Source organism: Henckelia pumila, chromosome 4 (assembly GCF_033568475.1).
Source record: "Henckelia pumila isolate YLH828 chromosome 4, ASM3356847v2, whole genome shotgun sequence".
Classification (NCBI taxonomy): Eukaryota; Viridiplantae; Streptophyta; class Magnoliopsida; order Lamiales; family Gesneriaceae; genus Henckelia; species Henckelia pumila.
In genome coordinates, this window is record NC_133123.1 from 143,937,056 (window position 1) to 143,956,634 (window position 19,579).

At 34.3% G+C, this 19,579-nt stretch overlaps 1 protein-coding gene across 2 annotated transcripts; it reads left to right on the forward strand.

The window, feature by feature from the left end:
• Positions 1-250: 250 nt before the first annotated feature.
• Positions 251-18,618, forward strand: LOC140894690 (calcium-transporting ATPase 3, endoplasmic reticulum-type). 2 transcript variants are annotated; one of them, XM_073303264.1, is made up of 35 exons: positions 251-381; positions 734-784; positions 953-986; positions 1,589-1,606; positions 2,159-2,295; positions 3,528-3,602; positions 4,743-4,788; positions 5,974-6,033; positions 6,123-6,203; positions 7,707-7,792; positions 8,553-8,654; positions 9,003-9,056; positions 9,180-9,281; positions 9,646-9,704; positions 10,725-10,869; positions 11,412-11,519; positions 11,876-11,929; positions 12,030-12,182; positions 12,294-12,398; positions 12,502-12,698; positions 13,078-13,189; positions 13,329-13,427; positions 13,555-13,700; positions 13,853-13,910; positions 14,261-14,353; positions 14,831-14,881; positions 15,021-15,152; positions 15,544-15,645; positions 15,906-15,960; positions 16,547-16,632; positions 17,175-17,323; positions 17,574-17,679; positions 17,788-17,841; positions 18,024-18,072; positions 18,179-18,618. In XM_073303264.1, exons 1-35 carry the CDS (start codon positions 349-351, stop codon positions 18,244-18,246), a joined length of 3,060 nt encoding a protein of 1,019 aa, XP_073159365.1. In that variant the 5' UTR covers positions 251-348; the 3' UTR covers positions 18,247-18,618. The 2 variants fall into 2 exon arrangements, with proteins under 2 accessions (XP_073159365.1, XP_073159366.1); XM_073303265.1 differs by lacking the exon at positions 11,876-11,929.
• Positions 18,619-19,579: the final 961 nt, after the last annotated feature.

The window sequence follows — 19,579 nt, forward strand, 5'->3', positions numbered from 1 at the left end:
TCTATGATAACAAAGTTATCATTTCTAACATTATTAATTTATAAAAGTTTTATCGGAGTTAAAAAAATATAATTTTCCACGTAAAAAAATACTAATATTTTCGTTATAATAATAAACTAATATTACTAATTATAGTGAGTATAATTAATTGCATATGATAATAAGGTAAAAAAGAAAATGTGTGTTGCATCATTGCTTAGTAAGTAATCATAAACCCTATAGTTTAACAGTGATAAATATAAACGGTAGCTTAGTTATAACGTTTCGCTGGATTGCTGTTCAATAGAAACAAACTGGTGGGGACAAAGCATTTCGTCAGTTGCCAATCTTCCCTTCGTGAATTTGCGAATGGAAAATGCATATGCGAGATCTGTCCCAGAGGTTAGCTACCCTGTTTTCTTTGTGTGCATTCAGATCCAGTTAATTAACCATGGAAAGCCAACGAATTTTGGTGGTGCTTTCGCTCTCTGCTTTGAATCGACCAAATTTAAGATTTTGATATTTCTTGTAGCTTTTTGTTGCAAGATTCCATCAAGGAATGTGCGATACCGTGGAGTTAAATTAGTGATTGGAACTAGTCTTCCTGTTGTTAATTTTTTTAATGTCTATCTTAATTTGATGATCATGGCAAATTGATAGCCTTTTGAGTTGTTGTTTTAAGTGGCGGCAGTTTAGATGTGGCTGGCGACTTGAGATTTTACTCCATTTTATAATAAATTGGTCGTTCGGATAGGTTTTGGAATTCTTTTCCGTGGATTCAAGTCGAGGGTTGACAGACTTCCAGGTAATTTCTACAAGTTAACCATCACTCGATCGTTTTGAGTTTACCATTCAGTTACCTTTTTCCTTGATATCCATCGATGTGAAAAAGCATTCTAATGAAGAGGCCATACTTGTAATTTTCATTATTTGGAGTTCTGATCTTGAAAGTGCTTATCTTTGGATGCTTCAGGTGGCAGAGCACGGAAGATTGTATGGGAAAAATGGTCAGTGATGTATTATTCTGGATGATCATAACTCATTAGTTCAGAAAATTAGACTTGAACATCTACGCTTAGAGTAGTTTGTGCATGAGTTTGGTTGTGTTGTTCTTGAGAACCATTATATATTTTTGGTGGGTGGGAGTGTTAAAGGTTTTCGGGAGTGGGTTTTGGTGCCCATTCCTGCTAATTTCTTTTCAAATGGCCTCTTTTGGGAACAACTGGGAGCAAGGTTTCTTGTCTTAAAAATCTATTCATATTTCTAATCCAAGGATTTTTTTTTTTTTGGGAATTAAAAATCTGTATGCCCTATTTTTTATGCCATAAAACAATCTGATTTTAACCATTCGAGAAATTATAGACATGTAACTAGTCTTATATGGGAGCACTTATCACCGGAGAAACAACTAAGTGACTAACAGTTCCCCTGTTTCTATGTTTTGGTTTATTATTTTTATAACTAATAACACCTTTTTACATTTTCACTATTTAACATTTTAGCCTGTTTCATTTATTTCAAATCACTTCCTTTTATTTATTTATTTTAAAAAATCATATCTAATGTGTTTCTTTTGACTCTTTGGATGCATGTGCTATGCTTATTTCAGTGCTACCTCAAGAACCAAGTAAGTAGACCTGAATCTTTCTCTCCTTTTCCATGTTCTCATACTTGTGAGCTTAGAACTGACACACTCACTTCCACTACCTTTGCAGTCACCTATTGTTTTTTCCTTATATTTTATGAACTGAAGAGTGTAAAAATTGCATTTTAAGTGTTTTTTTATAAAAAAAATCAATCTCTTTTTTTTTGGCCGTGCATTTCATATTTTTTAGGGCTTAGTCTTAACTATGTTAATGCAGTAACCAAATCCTGGTTAAAAGGGATGCAGTGTCAACAAGGATTAAGCAAACATGTTTGTTTTTCGCTTTATTCTCTGTTTAAGGGTCTTACTCCCTCCTTACAATCTCAACAAAAAAAAACTTTTAAAAGAAAGAAAACAGTGTTTAAATCTATCTAGTCTTCTGTTGCATCAATTAATAAATTGAACTTTTACTTGGATTTAGTTGTCATCTTGTTTTTGCTGCACGTTTTGGAATCACTTCTTAATGCATAAGAATATTTTTGGTGTTGCCTGAAATGGAAGTGGTTGCCAACCTTTTCTTCAAATTTATTGCAGGCACTCCTTTTTGGAAATTAGTGCTAAAACAATTTGATGATTTGCTTGTAAAGATATTAATTGCAGCTGCTTTAGTCTCTTTCATATTGGCGTTAGCTAATGGAGAGACAGGCTTATCTGCTTTTTTGGAGCCTTCGGTAAGATAACAGTTTTGGCAATTTTATAATAGTTTTACGAGTGCACAGATTTATGAGCGTTTTGGCCGATTCCATAACCTGCAGTATCCTAATCATTTTACAAGTTTCAGATATTTTGAAGCTTGTTTTCATTATCTAGGTTCGGCCTTGAATTATGACAGGCCGTTATGAGAAGTCTTGTTTTACCCGTTTCTTAGTGTTTTGAAGCTTTAATAAAATCTATCTTTTAATTTTAAGGTTGATTTGATGGACAAAGGATGAGAAGAAAATATACAGAGTTAATCTATATTTATTTTGGTGCTATATACGATTTCTCTAAGTCAACAGTTTGCAAGTTTGAACGGTCCAAAGCTCTGGGTGTTAGTTGACTGAGAGACCAGGATAATATAGTATCTTGTATAATGTCAGTGGAGAACTTTTCTTTCCAGTGGGTCAAGATTGTACTCCTTATCTATCTTTGTGTTTCACCGTGTTTAATTGCTCAATCACGAAACTGTACTTGAGTGATTGCATTTTGCATTGATTTTGCTTATGTTTTAGTAGAGCTGGGCTTGGTAGGAGACTTAGTGTAAATATATATACTAAAAGTCCCTTGCAACCATGGGTACAGACGCAAGCCAAGGCATAGGACTTCAATATAGCACAATATTTTTGCTGTGATACATGAACCTTGGTTGTTAAAAGCTCAACTCAACTTATAAATCTGCATTAAATGTAGGGATGGTGATTTTAAAGTGAACGGAAAACAATATTAATTCTTTTTTTTTAATATTTGTTCTATTGTCGTTAAAAAATTTTTAGGTACAATGATGAAATTTCATTTCAAAATTTTAGAATCTAGTGCATTGTCTCTCTGAGCATCATACTTCAATAAGGTGTATGCCTCGCCTTATGCCTTATACTACTTTAACCCACGACCGTTAGTGTCCCTGTGATTCTAATACTTGTGATGTAAAAATAAATTGTTCTTGGAAGAACAATGAATTCATCAATAGAGCTTTGGAGGTTGATGATAAAATTTTTGAAAGAATTCACCTTATTATATACCAACCTACATACTCTATCTGTTGTTTGCAAGTCTTTTAAAAAAAGTTTCAAGCTATTTACTTATAATATGTTATTCTCATGTTACTGGCTACAGATGCAGTTGTCAGAGTAATCCCGGAAACAAAGGTTGACTGAATCTGATGTTTTTGAGTCTTTTAATAATTTTGGGATATTTAATTTTATAGGTTATTCTAATGATACTGGCTGCAAATGCGGCTGTTGGGGTAATCACGGAAACAAATGCTGAGAAAGCCCTCGAGGTCAGTTTTGGTATTATACGAGATTCTGGAAGCCCGAGATGTATTTAAATTTTCTTACGCTTTTCCTATCAAATTATGCTTCCCTTCCGTGTGCTGGTCTGCTTATTGTCATTGTAACTTGCACCAAGTCATTTTCCTCGCTAAAACTAACAGGTACAAAGAGTGTAAACTAACATAGTTTCGAAGATTGTCAATTGCTTCTTAATGTATTTGTCAAAGAGTTGATCCGTGTCTTTTCCCTGGATATAAATCTTAGTACCATGCTACATATAAATGAGCAACTAAGAGTCATAGTACCATGAAAGAGCAACTAAGAGTCTTAGTACCATGCTACATTTAAGTATCAATTTTACGATTCCATTAAAAGATCGAAACAGTGGCCTCCCACCAATGCATTAGGATTACTACTGCACTTATAATATATACCTAAAACACCATTAATCACAAAGGTGAATTAAATAGTTTGCGGGAGCTTATAAAATTGCAGATTCCTTTGGAGCCCTGATGCCAATTGTCGATTCATTTGGATTCCTGTTACCCCTTTGGCCTTTGAAGAGAAAGATTTCAATATTTAGCAAACTTCCTTTCATTCTCAGTTAACTTCTGCACCCCTCTGTTCTCATTGATGTACTGTTATTCTTCCTCAAAGTTAAACAACAAACTGGCAGTCAAAGCTGATAATTCAGCGGACCAAAAAAGTCTGCCTCTTCGGATTATTTCATTTCAGTATAATTAATCATTATCTTACGTGCTGGGTTTTAAATGGTGTGTCTTGAATATCGATACAAGACATTTTGAGCAAATCTAGAATTCTTCGCAGCTCTCATTTTCCCTGTTTTGAGAAGTCTTGGATGCTTGTATCAAATCGCCCTTCTGCCTTTTGAGCACAATAGTGTAGGGCTTTTTCAGATGTACTTATTTTTGCATGAGACCAGATATTTAGTGAATACGTTGTTCTCATTTAAGAAGATAAAAATTATAAAAGTCAAGATCACATTTTGCCATCAATATTCCGTAACCCAGACACCTGCTCTTGAGTTTATTTTTCTTTCTTTTAATTATCATCCAAATAATGACTTTCTGTGTTTCCCTTGAGGTCCTAGCAAATTAAATTTATTTGCCTATTTGTTTGGATTACAGGAACTGCGCGCATACCAAGCTGACGTTGCAACTGTTCTGCGAAATGGTAAACAAACATTTTGTGAGGTCATGGAGATGTCTCATTTTTTGTGCCGACGTAGATTTATTTTAGATACTTAGTTCCTGATATAGTTGTGTCACACAGTATATTGATTTTTTAGAGTGATTAATGAGTTATATTTTTATCTAAATTGGTGGCAATATTGTGTAATTTAGCTAATTTATGGGTCAATCCAGTGATGCCTGTCTTTTGGTAAAATGAGATAGATTTTTTATCTAATAACTGGCGCCTGTCTAGTGTATGGATGTTACACGACTCTTGTTCTAGCTGTGCTGAGAGTGAAGAACTTGATGCTCACGTGTGATTTGATTAGGTTTTCTGCCATGTTTTTATATACTTACCATATGCCTCATTTTAGATGGTTATTGTAATAAATGTTGAATTATAAAGTAGTAAAAACATATTGAATACATAACCAACTTACTTGGTTCGGCCACTAAAACCCACATTCATTACACAATAACCAAAGGGCTAAAACTCGATTAAACAAGGGTGATTTGAATTACTACCATAACCTCTTTATATTATAGGTGAAATATATTAGGATAAATATAGTGGAAAAAAAATTCCTAATAATAAAATAATATCAAGAATATATCATATTCTTAACAATAGGAAATTTAGTTCCAAATTATATTTTTGATTTCTGATTGTAATATCCCATTGGAGTGGAAAATTAAGGTTAGGAAGTTTGGGACTCGCCTCATTCATTTATTCACGAATTTTATGATGTTTCCTCTTATGTTCAGTGTCACACTTTATTCATTTTTTTCATGATTAATAATAACAAGTTGTTATTAATTTTGCCATTTTTGCTCCTTGCTTCTCTTTTCCTTGTGCAAGTATGAGTTGTACGGGTGAGGGAGTGTATGGATTACATTTGTGTCTATTGCTGCACAACCCTGAGTAGCATTCACACTATTTCAATCACTTTTTTTATAAACACTTAAACAAATTAAAAATACGTGCTGTTCAGCTGTTGATATTTTGACCATTGAGAACTTGATCTCATGCCCTTTGTGGCTTATAGTTTCCACAAGATATGATTATTGTCGTCTTGACTCGTGATCCTCTTTTTCTCGTTACTTGATGCTGAATCATGTGTCTATACGTGGTATATGACTTTTCATGATTCATAATGACATTTTACATTGTCAACAATTGTGATAGGTTGCTTCTCAATATTACCTGCTACAGATCTTGTCCCTGGGGATATTGTAGAGGTCAGCGGTATGTTATTCATTGCTTGTTTAGCAGTTCTAAGTTCCTAGAGGTGCTAATTTTTCTGTGAAATAATTTTGATGGTTTGTTTCTGTTAGTGGGATGCAAAATTCCAGCAGATATGAGGATGATAGAGATGCTGAGTGATCAATTACGAGTTGATCAAGCGATTCTTACAGGTGTGTTCTGTATAAAATTATGACATCCTCCCCTGACACCAAATTTACCCCCTCATTATTGCAATACTCTTAGAAGGCTGAGAAATGTATTGAATTTAATTACAACAATGTCATGTAAATACTAATTTTGAAATTATAAGTCGAGTTATCTTTCCCTCTAAACCACCAACCTCGCTGAAGCTCCCTCCTGTGTGACACCACTATTCACCTTGAAGCAGCTTCCCGAGATCAATTTTTTAGCTCTTGAACTCAACCTTCCACTGCTCAAACAGATGTGTGTTGTGCAGTGATGTGTTAAACGTGTGAGAGAGATGATTAGCCATGTGTACCGTGAGGTGCAGAAGTGTAGATATGGCCTATGGGGAGAAGAAAACGGATGAAACGGAAACAAGAATTTAAAACATAAATAAAGTTGAGATTCTTGAAAATTTTGTTTTAACAAGTAAATCCATGTCATTTAAAATATGTGTGTTGAAACTAAAAGTTAATTTAGGTATTGTGTGAGTGGTACATCATTAAAAATTTTGTAGAAAAAAATTAGCTAAAAATATTAAAAATAAAGTTCGAAATTATGTTATTAAACATGATTAATTAGTAACTCTTGGCAAGAGAAATTTGCAAGATTAAAAGATGATTTAAATTATATCAGATCAATACCTCAAAGTTCTTTGGTGGTAAATTCGAAATATTGATGGTAAAAGACTTTAAAAATTAAAGGCGTTGTAGTTTATTCTTGTCGAGATTTATTTCAAGGAAAAATGGGTGAATTTCTCCTTCAAGGCTTCAACTTAAACAGAAGATATAGGAGTTTGGAACACATCTTACGCATATATATTATTTTTATGTTCCTTGTTGCTATGGTTTATTAAATTTGAGTTGGCAGCCCTATAGAGAGAGCATAAACATCATTTTCATCAATTTTATTACACCCTACATTTAACATAAAAATCTGTCGATTTTTAGACATGCCTATTTGTGTCAAAATAAAATGAAGTATCTCAAAAGCTCACTTTACTTCTGAATTGTGGTGCAGTTGTATCTCGTGAACTTCACTTGAGGCCGTTGATCTTGGCACTTTGTCATTTGCTAAATGCTGGCACTCTGTCATTTGAAACAAAATTTTTGAGTTTCCATCTCTAGCACATTAAGGGTGCTGTCTTATTTGTATCATACTATCATTGTAAATATGTATCTTTTTGTGACATAATGCTTGTGCAATTTAATAAATATCTGATCGTTTTTTTCTGTTGGTGTTGTAATTCTTTCAATATTAGTCCCTTTTGCTGTGGATGATGAAATAATCATGGATTGCATAACCCACACTTAACCTATACGCCAAACTTCATATGATTAATTACACTACATAAATTACCTAATGTCTAATGTATTTTTTATCACTCATATTATTTATCCATATTATTTGATTATATTATCCTATGTACCAAACAGTACCTTAGTGTCTGTCGAAGGTGATAATACATATTATTCATTGACTTATTACAGGTGAGAGCTTTTCTGTGGAAAAAGAACTGGATGCCACCAATGTGACTAATGCCGTATACCAAGACAAGACAAACATTTTATTTTCGGTAAAAAAATTTAAACCTTCTCCTGGTATGCATTTGATAAGTGCTGTCATATGGCTATGCTAAAGAGCACATGAAGTTCGGTCATCAGTGCATGCAATATTATGAATTTATGAAGAGGGTGAGCAGTCTGTGTGGTTCATCGATGAAGCACTCATGCTAGGAACATTCGGCATCATGTTTTAGTGCCGCAGTGGCCTAATTATGTGATGCTTCTATTTTCATTTCATTCTAAATCCAGGAACTGAAGTCAGCCCTGCTTTGATGATGTTTGATGATCACTTTGAAAAGATTTTGGATTCGACTGGCCCCTAGCTTATGTGGTAGTGTTGCGTACGCAGGAGGCTTGTTAATTGAGGCTCAAGTTTTCTTTTATCATCCCTTCTGCTCCATAATCCACATTTCATGATAGTATAAGCATGTGGTCAAATAATTGGGAGTACATGATTGTCCAGTAAGAAATTCATTTCAATTGGATAACCAGATATTTATCAACTTCCTGTAGGGGAAAAACTAATTGAACTGAAGATGGAAAATGTTGATAGCAACATAGTTTAACTCCAACTTTTCAAATTGGTTTATTATATTATAGATGGATCTACCAAAATACCAGTTGAGTTGCTACATTAGATGTCACGAGGCCTAGTGCGGGTGAATGCAAATTGGAATATCTTTATTCATTGTTGTTCCCTACTTCAATAACTTCCTCGGTAGCTACTTTTGAGCGCATAACGTTCAACATTTGCCTGCATTTATTTTTTAGGGAACAGTGGTAGTTGCTGGAAGAGCTAGAGCTGTTGTAACTGGAGTTGGCTCTAATACGGCAATGGGAAGCATCCGTGACTCTATGCTGATCACAGAAGATGTGAGTTTCTCTTGTATTTTCTCAAATATGGGTAGCTCTTTTGGTTGGTAATTGAGTTTCGTTGTACGCCCGTAAAGAAAATAATGGATAGTGGAGGATTGCTCTAATAACTCGGGGCTGTTTCTATAAGCGAAATATCATCCCCTTGGATAAATACACGTCACTTGTTAGTTTTGTCTCTACAGTAGAGAGAACATGATGCCTTGATCTAAGAAATAATTTTCTAATATGCGTTTATATGTTGTTCCCCCTTTTGAAATTTTGTTGGTATCACTGCTACCAAATATATATCCTCGTCAGAGTAGCTACTAGATTCGGATCGTTGCAATTGACCATTGTATAATGCAGGATGCAACACCTCTAAAGAAAAAGTTGGATGAATTTGGTTCCTTTTTGGCTAAGGTGATTGTAAACATTAACCTTGTCGATTTATGCTTACTTTTGTATTTGATCCAAGAATCATTATCCATTTGAATATGCTACTAGTTTTATCTCATTTCTTTTGATATTGCTTGTTCTACTTAGGTTATTGCAGGCATTTGTGTATTAGTTTGGATTGTGAACATAGGTCATTTTCGGGATCCTATTCACGGTGGCTTGTTGCAAGGTGCTATACACTACTTCAAGGTACGTGGTTTGGTTTTATGTGATTTTTTCTGTGATAAGTTGTAGGGGTATGAGGTATTACTATCCTGCCTTGTTTTCAACTAGCTAAAGTGTTTATCATGGATGTGATTAAATATGCGACAATAATTGTGTTTGGTGCATAATGTGAGGTTTCAGACCAAAACATGCAGCAATATTTCCCCTTAAACGCCTAAATTGAATTATGTAAAAATACTCAATAGCCTTGCTTCTGTTTCCTTCTAATTTTAATTTTTTTTTTGCCTCTTGCTGTAAAATATTAACTTTATATCAACATCCATGTTGTTTATAATGACATGTCTAAATTTTATGGGTGATAAGACTAATTTTGTTTTGCCCTTTCTAGATTGCAGTTGCTCTTGCTGTTGCAGCCATTCCTGAAGGGCTTCCTGCTGTTGTTACAACGTTGGTGCTTAGCTTCACATATAGTGATTATGCTGTTTATGTGATGTGGCTGTTACATTTTGATAGCTCTCTATGCACTTCTTCAAGAACAATTTATTTGACAAATTATTCGACAGTAGATGTTTGCATGTTTCAGAATTAAGAAACTTGTGTATCTTGCTCACATTAACACGTAGAATATTAACTGCTGAAGAACGTTTTTATTTTTTTTGGTAGTGATTAGGTAAGAAATATTTGACTCAACTCTTTGCTGTCTCAGTTTTCTTCACTAACAAAAATTTTAAGACTGAAATTCGAGATAAATTTGAAGCCCTAAAATTTAAATATTTTTGGCTTGAATTCCTTTGAATCAAGTCTCGAGTTCGAGCGCGGCTGAATATATTAGAATATGTCACGAGTTATTTGAAGGTCCGAAAGGCTCAAAATGTAGCTATTTAATAATAAATTTGGCCTCAAGTTTGACTCGAAAAAAATGTTCTTACGTGTTCGAGTTTGGCTTAAATTCGCTGATCTTGAGCACGAATCAAAAATTTTTCAAGCCGGCTCTATTTATTTACACCTCTATTACCAAGTATAGTGTACTCATTTTCCCTGACTCGTCTGAGCAACCACTTGGAGGTGTTGTATCCTTACTGAGTTTTGATTGCCTTGTTCATGATGTCACATTATCCCCGTTCTGAAGTTTTGTTTTCTGTATTAATACTACCAAATATGCTGTAATCATTTTGCCTTTGATAGTGGAAATATTTTTTTTTTCGGTGCAGAATATAAGCACATAACTTGAATGCTTAACAAAAGGAAAGAGTTTTTGGCAGTCTAATTAGGGTTCAGACTGTTAAACTATTGTGTTCACCTGATTCAGTGTTCATTCAGTCTCTGATTTTCAATCGTTTAGTTTTTCAGAGGTGCTCGTGAGTGTTGTGGGGCAAATGATCTTTAATTTTTTAAAATTCTTACACCACATGCAGCTCATCATTCTCACCAAACTTACAGCTTGTAATTTTCCTTGTAATGTTTTAGGTGTCTGGCTCTTGGAACCAAGCGAATGGCCCGTTTAAATGCTATTGTAAGGTCATTACCATCAGTAGAGACATTAGGTTGCACTACAGTGATTTGCAGTGACAAGACTGGTACTCTGACCACCAATATGATGTCTGTCTCGAAGGTGTTCAATTATCCTTTCCAGACTTTATTCTTTATATTTACATTATTTTATATTGTTTGGTTGTTCATTTTAATCACAAATCACTTCCCTCCCTTTCCCAAAAATATTTCTATTTGGTTGAGGTTTAGTGCATTTGCACGGTCACTTTCATTGTTAATATCACCAATTCTTTTCCTTTTCTTTTACTACAGCCAAGCTGGCCCACTGTGCAGCCAAAGCGAACTGTTTTTCTCTTCATATGAATTTCTTTATATTTCTGCTTCATAATTTCATCATTTATAGTTGCATCCAGTGTTACAATTTTACTTTGGTGATTCTTTTTCAACTGTTTCTATTAGTATATCCTTTCTTTACTTTAAAGCATGTGTTTGTCGTTATGTATTATTCAGTTAATATGTTTTAAAAACATACGATTCTTCATTCATTCTGTTTTTTTTTCTTTTGGTGGTGCTATGCATTATATCTTAAATCACTGCTTAGGTGCTTAGTACTCCCCTCATATGAACTTCTGAGAGGTGAACAATATGTTTCTTGAATGCTAGATATGTGTACTTCATTCAGTTGATCGTGGTCCTGTGACTGCTGAGTACCACGTCAGTGGTACCACATACGCCCCAGAAGGTTCTCTCTTTGACAACAGCGGGGTGCAGGTAGCTATTTCTGTTACATATTTTATGTTTTTCATTTATACTTATCTTTCACTGAGTAATTTATAATTCATCCTGATCACATATTGTTCCATGATTAATTTATACTTGTTATGCTTATCATCTCCCCTCCGATGATATCAAAAATTGATTCACTTGGCATAATGCTTCGTGTCATTTATTATCATTTCTCTGTTTTCATCAGCTTGGATTTTATTATGATTCCATCCGAAAGAAGATTTTTGTGAAACCATGTTTGCACTTGTTTTTTGGTTTTTCTAGCTTTAAACTTTCATGTATTTTCCTATTGGCTCTGTTTTTTTTTTTTTTCATGTACCTTGTTTGTTTTTTTACTGCAGGCATGCCAATGTTTCAACCTTGATTTTTTCCCTTTTGAGCAGTCGATGCTACAAGTACCTGATGATTGCTTTTTTCTGAAATGTTGTTACTGTGTCTTCATCAAGTTGTTTTTTTCTTAATTGTTAGTAAATGTTTGTTTGGAATACAATGCAGCTTGAGATCCCAGCACAATTTCATTGTCTTCTTCATATAGCAATGTGCTCAGCGCTTTGCAATGAATCTGTGATTCAATATAACCCGGAGAAGCGAAGCTATGAAAAGATTGGTGAGTCAACTGAAGTAGCTCTCAGGGTTCTGACGGAAAAGGTTGGTTTAATCATACTGCTATTGATTCTAGCATTTTGTTATTGATTCATCTTTATTTAATCTCTTCATATTTCTCTTCCATAAAGCACACTTCTCTAACATATCTTACAGATTGGCCTTCCTGGTTTTGATTCAATGCCTTCAGCTCTTAATATGCTGAGCAAGCATGAACGTGCATCTTACTGTAATCGTTATTGGGAGAGCCAGTTCAAAAAGGTTGGCTTGAAAAATGACATTGTTGTATGCATTTGTTTTTGGTATGCATTATTATGTGGGGACTGCGGTTTTATAATCTGTCTTGATATTATAATGCCTCTAGGTCTCTCAGTTGGAGTTCTCTCGTGATCGAAAAATGATGAGTGTGCTCTGTAACCGGAAACAGATAGAAATTATGTTCTCAAAAGGTGCCCCAGAGAGTATTCTTTCTAGATGCACAAGCATTTTATGCAATGCTGATGGTTCAACAGTTCCTCTAACATCAAACATTAGAGCTGAGATAGAGTCGAAGTTCAACAGGTTAGTTCTAATTTTCATTACATTTTGTGCATGTGTCCGTGTTTGAAAATCCAATTTATAGGTACATTTTTGTGTTAACATTTTTTTAAAAAAATAAGTTGCTATGTTATTTTCACCCAAGTACGTGCTGGAAGATTGACAAATTTGCCATGTAAACCTTACCTTAAATGATAGTGACATGTAGCTGACATTGGCTGCAGAAGTGCTTTTGAACCATTTATTTTAAATTGACGATAATGGGCTCTGCAACTATTGAGTTGTAATTTTCGCTGAAAGTTGGGCTTCTGACATTTGTTTGTTCTTTGCTTGATTTTGCATTAGGCACTTGTAAGAAATTTGCAAATTTCGAGTCTTGAAGCGAAACACCTCTTGTAATCAGTTTTGCAGGAAAAGAAACTTTACGATGCTTGGCACTGGCCTTGAAAAGGATGCCACTGGGGCAACAGGTTTTGTCCTTCAATGACGAAAAAGACCTTACATTTATTGGGTTGGTATGCTTTCTCTTCTCTGTAGCACATTTATATGGTGTTTGTTAATTTTATATTAAAAAATATACACCAGATACTTCATCAAACTCATTCTGTTACATATGGTTTGAGCATGTCTCTTATGTTTTTACGGATGGTGAAGGTTGGTATGCTTGATCCACCGAGGGATGAAGTCAGAAACGCTATTCTTTCTTGCATGACTGCTGGAATTCGTGTGATAGTTGTTACTGGGGATAACAAGGTGTGATGATAAAATAATTCTCTGCAGATATTATTTTAGTTTTATCATGTGTTTCGCTCAATTCTGAAAATTTTTGTTTCGTGTTAGAAATTCTACTAGTCACTTTGAATTGATTATATACTTGTAGACTACTGCTGAGTCAATATGCCGAAGGATTGGTGCTTTTGATCACTTGGATGACTTCACAGGGCTTTCTTACACTGCTTCTGAGTTTGAGGAGCTTCAAGCCCTGCAAAAGACAGTGGCACTGCAGCGGATGACTATTTTTACCAGGTATCTTTTTAATATGCACTTTTTCTTTCTTTAAAGGTTTAATGCTGCATCTGAGTTTGTCATGCTTCAGGGTCTGCCATTTCTGTGGCCTTTAACCTTTTCTTTCCATTTTCGATTCTATTAGAATTTACACGTGCTTAAACCTGTGCTAGGGTTGAACCATCTCACAAGAGGATGCTTGTTGAGGCATTGCAGCATCAAAATGAAGTGGTAAACCATTTGAACTTTCATCATCTGCATGGGACAGTTATCATGTTCAGTGCACTTGAAATTTTGCTACTTTTTCTTGAGTTCTTATGTTTTTTGAATCTCTGATTTTCGCACAATATGGCAATACTCGCTGAGAAAGCAATTTTTTTTCCATTTTGTGCTGTCTTATCGAACTTTGATCGCTCGCAGCAAAAGCATTAGTCATCTTAGTATACCTTTCATACTGTACACACACACACATTTATATATAATACATGAATGTAGTGGTTCCATCCATCATCTTGGCAAAAGTTATCCATTTATGTCATCTCCCAATATATGAGATAAGACCTAAACTGTGACTGTTTAAGGTTGCAATGACTGGAGATGGAGTCAATGATGCACCTGCACTGAAGAAAGCTGACATAGGAATTGCAATGGGGTCAGGCACTGCTGTAGCGAAGGTACTTTTTTGGGGACAGTTTGATATAATATTCAAAACAAGGAACAAAAGTTGGTGATATTTAGTCTATTTAAGCTGTTTACACTCAGACAAATGCCCCTATATTTCCAGTTTTCTCATCCCTCACTCATTTTACATTCTTCCCTTTTAGACCCTTCCAACACCTTAACCTTGGTTATTTCGTAGCATTCCTTGGTTCACAATGAAAACAGCCCTCATTCCTTTCGTTCTCTACAGAATTCTCTTTAGAGTGAAGGAAAGACTCATTTTTTATTCCATGACAAGATCATATCTGGCATTTTAAGTATATGTCTTTTGCTCTTTTTTTGTTATCCATCCGACATGCAAGTCTTCAAGAATAGTTTCATGTTTGCCCTTTTACCTTAAAATAGCTGTCAACTAACTGGCAGGATTTTCTATTTCAATATCAGTATGTGCACACGTATGCTAAGTATTTTCCATCTGTACTTTGATCCAGAGTGCTTCGGACATGGTTCTGGCGGATGACAATTTTGCTACAATTGTTGCAGTAAGATTTTTGTGCATATATATGTTTTCCATGGTTTTGACTCACTAATACAAATTGATATCTTCATATAAGCTTGAATTATCATCAAGATTTATTCACTGATTGTGCATCACGTCAACAATTATTGCATTTTAATCAGGCTGTGGCAGAAGGAAGGGCGATTTACAACAATACTAAGCAGTTCATCAGATATATGATCTCTTCAAATATTGGTGAAGTAGTTTGCATATTTTTGGCTGCACTACTTGGTATACCGGACACTCTTGTGCCAGTGAGTGACAAGCTAGGCTCATTAGCCTTCCTATGTTTTGTTGTCACATTTTTTCCCCATGTTTTTATTTTGATAATCTCCTTTTTTTTCCTCAATCACAAATTTTTAAATATTATTACTTGTTCACGTTAGCTGGATTTCATAAGTTTCTTACACCTTTGTAATTTCAGCTGCTAAGTTCATTCAGATTACTTTCCCATGTCAAAATGATTTTTCTTTGTTTTTCTCAATCACGAATTTTAAATATTATTGCTTGCTCACCTATTTTGCCTAATTTAGTATCATAGGTTTCTTACACCTTTGTATTTTCAGCTGCCAAGTTCATTCAGACTACTTATCCATGTCAAAATGAATTTCTACATTTTTTTAACCACCCGTTATCTGCTTGCAGGTCCAGTTGCTTTGGGTGAATCTGGTAACTGATGGTTTACCTGCCACTGCTATTGGATTCAATAAACAAGACTCTGATGTTATGAAGTCTAAACCTCGCAAGGTATTCTGGGACGAGATTATTTTGGGTTTTGTGACTGTAAAACTCTGTTTGTCAGTTTGTCTTGTTATATGGCATAACCTGATTGAAACATCTTATTGCATAATGATTATCAACCCCATGTTCTCATAGATGATGAATTGTTTAATGGGTTGATATATGATGTGTGTGTTCCTCCTATGCTTCTTGCTGATTTTTAACATCGATGAGTTTTTTCCATGGATGAATAAAGACTTTCATTAATTTTTTAACTTTTATATCAGGTCAATGAAGCTGTTGTCACTGGATGGTTGTTCTTTCGCTATTTAGTTATTGGAGGTTGGACATCCATACATATGGTTTAATTTTTTCTTCGAGTGTAGATTATTGTTCAGTCATTCTGTTGTTCTGTTTACAAGATCAATAACGGCTTATCTCATTTGTGAGAGTTGTGTCATTTTAAGATATTGTGTGCAATACAGATGTCTAAGCATGAAATGACTAACTGTTTATGAAAGCAAATAATTATTCATTTTTTTCTGTTTGTGCTTGAAAGAACTCAAGTATAATAAGCACAATTAGCACAACTTAGTTAACTCTATGAACACCCATCCTCAATTGTTGAAAGCTGATACGGTTTTTCCTACTCAGGAACTGGATTAACAGAATGTCAAATATATTTAACAGCCTAACATTTGATGCTTTTGAGTTAGATATGGAATTAAGAAGTCAAAACTGAAGGATTACTGTTTTTTTTTCTTTCAATGATAAGCATTTCTCGCGGAATTAGGATTAACATGAACTTCATTTATCCATGATTACAAATAATATTAGGGTGGAATATTTATTAGAAGTTACTTGAAGAGACAGTAAGATGATTCTCGTTAATATTTAATTATTTAACTGTGGTATTTGTGTGGTGCAGTTTATGTCGGCCTTGCCACAATTGCTGGATTTGTATGGTGGTTTCTTTACTCTGATAACGGGCCTAAACTACCATATACTGAACTGGTAAGATTTAGGAGAACACAACAGATGTTAGTTGAAGCATATGGAGTCTAAGGAATTTTCGCTTTCAGATTTATTAAGGGATTGGAGTTATATATTTTGTTAATATTTTCCGAGTAATAGTTGCGTAGTGTGCGAACTGCTAGCCCGCTTTTTGTAATAAGTAATTGTTCATAATCTAATATAATATCATTTCCTATCGCAAAAAAAATTCTATTTTGTATCTAAGTGTTTCATGGTCATGTGTTTCTTGAGAACTTTGTATTTCTATTTCTTTACCTATTTTCAGTTGCAAATGAAATCAAATTTTTGACTATTTTTATTGAGTTTTGTTGAGTTGAGTTTTCTAACTTAGTGTGCTTCATTAGAGTTCATGGACCAGCTACATTGAAATGATTTATTGTTGTAACTATATACTTTATAATTGATTTGTGTGTTCTGTTGATAGAACTGCCCATAATTGTCACCGCTTGTGGCAGATATAGTGTTTATGTTTCTTATGTTTCAGTAATAATGGACTAATACATCTTTATGTGTCTACCCAGATAAATTTTGACACTTGCTCAACAAGGGAAACTGATTATTCTTGCACCGTGTTTAGTGATCGGCATCCGTCAACTGTTTCAATGACTGTACTTGTGGTTGTCGAGATGTTCAATGCATTGAACAACCTCAGTGAAAATCAGTCGCTCTTGTTAGTACCCAACAGTTTTCTAGTTTTTTATACTTTAAAACTCTCAATTCCAACATCACAAAACACATAATTTTTTCACGCAAACATGCACAGGCGGTTGTGTTGTGTATATACACATAAATGATTCACCACAGTTACTAACCTACTATGCAAATCCATACAAATGAGCATACAACTTCCTTTTTCTTGTTAAATTCAATCATCATCTTTGCGCGCAATAGATTACTTTCTTTGGGTGTTCAACTTGTAGGGTTATCCCTCCCTGGAGTAATTTATGGCTCCTCGGATCAATTGTCCTAACAATGCTGCTTCATGGGCTCATCCTTTATGTGCAACCACTTTCTGCCCTTTTCTCTGTAAGTTAACATTCTCTTTCTTTTAGCAAATCATTATCGTTTTATCCCCTTTTGGGTTCAGCAGAGAACCATGTTCGTCTTTTTCACGTTGCTAAATTATTGTGCTAGGTTACGCCACTAAATTGGGCAGAGTGGACTGTTGTTTTGTATCTGTCTTTTCCTGTAAGTATGTGTTCCGATGAAGTTAAATTCTCCTGTAAGCTTGTGGGTTGCTTCAACTTTGAAGTGACTTAAGAGGGGGACGTAATGGATGTTTTGATATTTGAAGTGTTGACTGTGAAACATTTTTGGCTTTGGATAAAATCTTTTTTCCTCGTCTCATCTAGTACTTCTCTCTATTGCAGGTGATAATAATCGATGAGATACTGAAGTTTCTTTCAAGAAACGCAATTCGTAATGATCGTTCTGATTATCCCCCTCCTTTATCTTCGGCAATTTGTAATTGTCAAATTTATAGTCCATGCAGTCCTGATGTTGGCCAGTTTTTATTTCATTACAGGCACTAGGTTTAATTTCAGATTCAGGAGAGTGGATTTACTTCCCAAAAGAGAAGTTCGCGACAAATGATGGAAGAAAATTCTTTTGCCGTCATGTAATCACAGGAATATTAATATGCTTCCTGCTGGGCTTGCAAAGATGAAACATAGACTAACTTGAGGAGTCACGGCCAACTTTTGGATTGAGATGTGTTGAGGTAAGTGGAGCTTCAGACACTCTAAAAGTCTTGTTTTGTTGTACGAATGTTTTTGGGACGTCGTGTAGTACTCTAAAAACTCGGAATAAGAATCAGAAGTCTAGTAAAAGGTCTTGTTACAGTAGACGGTAACTTTGACGAGACTAGCTTAGCCACACAAAATTTAGGAAGGTCTGAGGTCTGGATTTCTTATATTCATCAAGTTAATAGCAATGTGAAATGGTAAAGTAATGCTTTTAGAGACATATACAACTATTGATATTGAACCAGCGTGACCATTGACATGAACCCCTTTATAAATTAAACACCATTCACGCGTCAATGAATCAATCTCATGCAATCTACATGTTACTGTTAATTTAATATATGGAATCGGGTGAAGCACACTATATACGCGTTGAATTATCTAATATGCATGAATCTCAAATGAATTTTAGACAATAGTGTGAATTATCTGTTTGGACAAAGTTTTTTTAAAAATGTCTTTAGTGTTTATATATGAAAATTTTTAAATATGTGTTTGGACAAGACTTTGTAAAATGTTTTTTAATATTATTTTTTTTAAAAAAAGTTTTCTCCGTGGTTTTTAGAAAACAATTGGGATGTTTTTTTGGTTAGAATTGAACGTGCATTTACAGAAATCAAATATATTATTTTTTATCTCTAATATAGAATAGTTGTTCAAATGTAAACTTATTTTTAAAGTAATTTTTAAAACATTTTATAAAAAAAATGTAAAAAATATTTTAATAAAAACGGTTTATAAATATTTATTAATGGAGTCAAGCTGAATGAGATTGCATTGACGTGGTGTGCAAAGATTTATACGTGAGTCATCATTTATTCACAATTTGTTATGAAAGGTATGAAGTAAAGAAAAAGAGACAAGATTGTCCAGCACACTAGAAAAATGTTCCAACTTGGATAACACAAAATATTGACGTGTGATATATATAAACTTAAATGAAACGAAGAAAAATCTGATATATATGAATACCGACAATCGTCAAGTTATCTTATGCCTCGTGGCGATTTTGTGTTATTATTGAATATTGCTAGCATTAAAGTTGACTTAGACTTTAATCACACACAAAAAAAAAAAGTTTGACTTAGACACCAAATTTTTGTATAATTCGGTGTTACTTGTGTATATTGTATATCTTGGATGGGTTGAAAAATAAAAAAAATAAAAAATGGTGTGATATC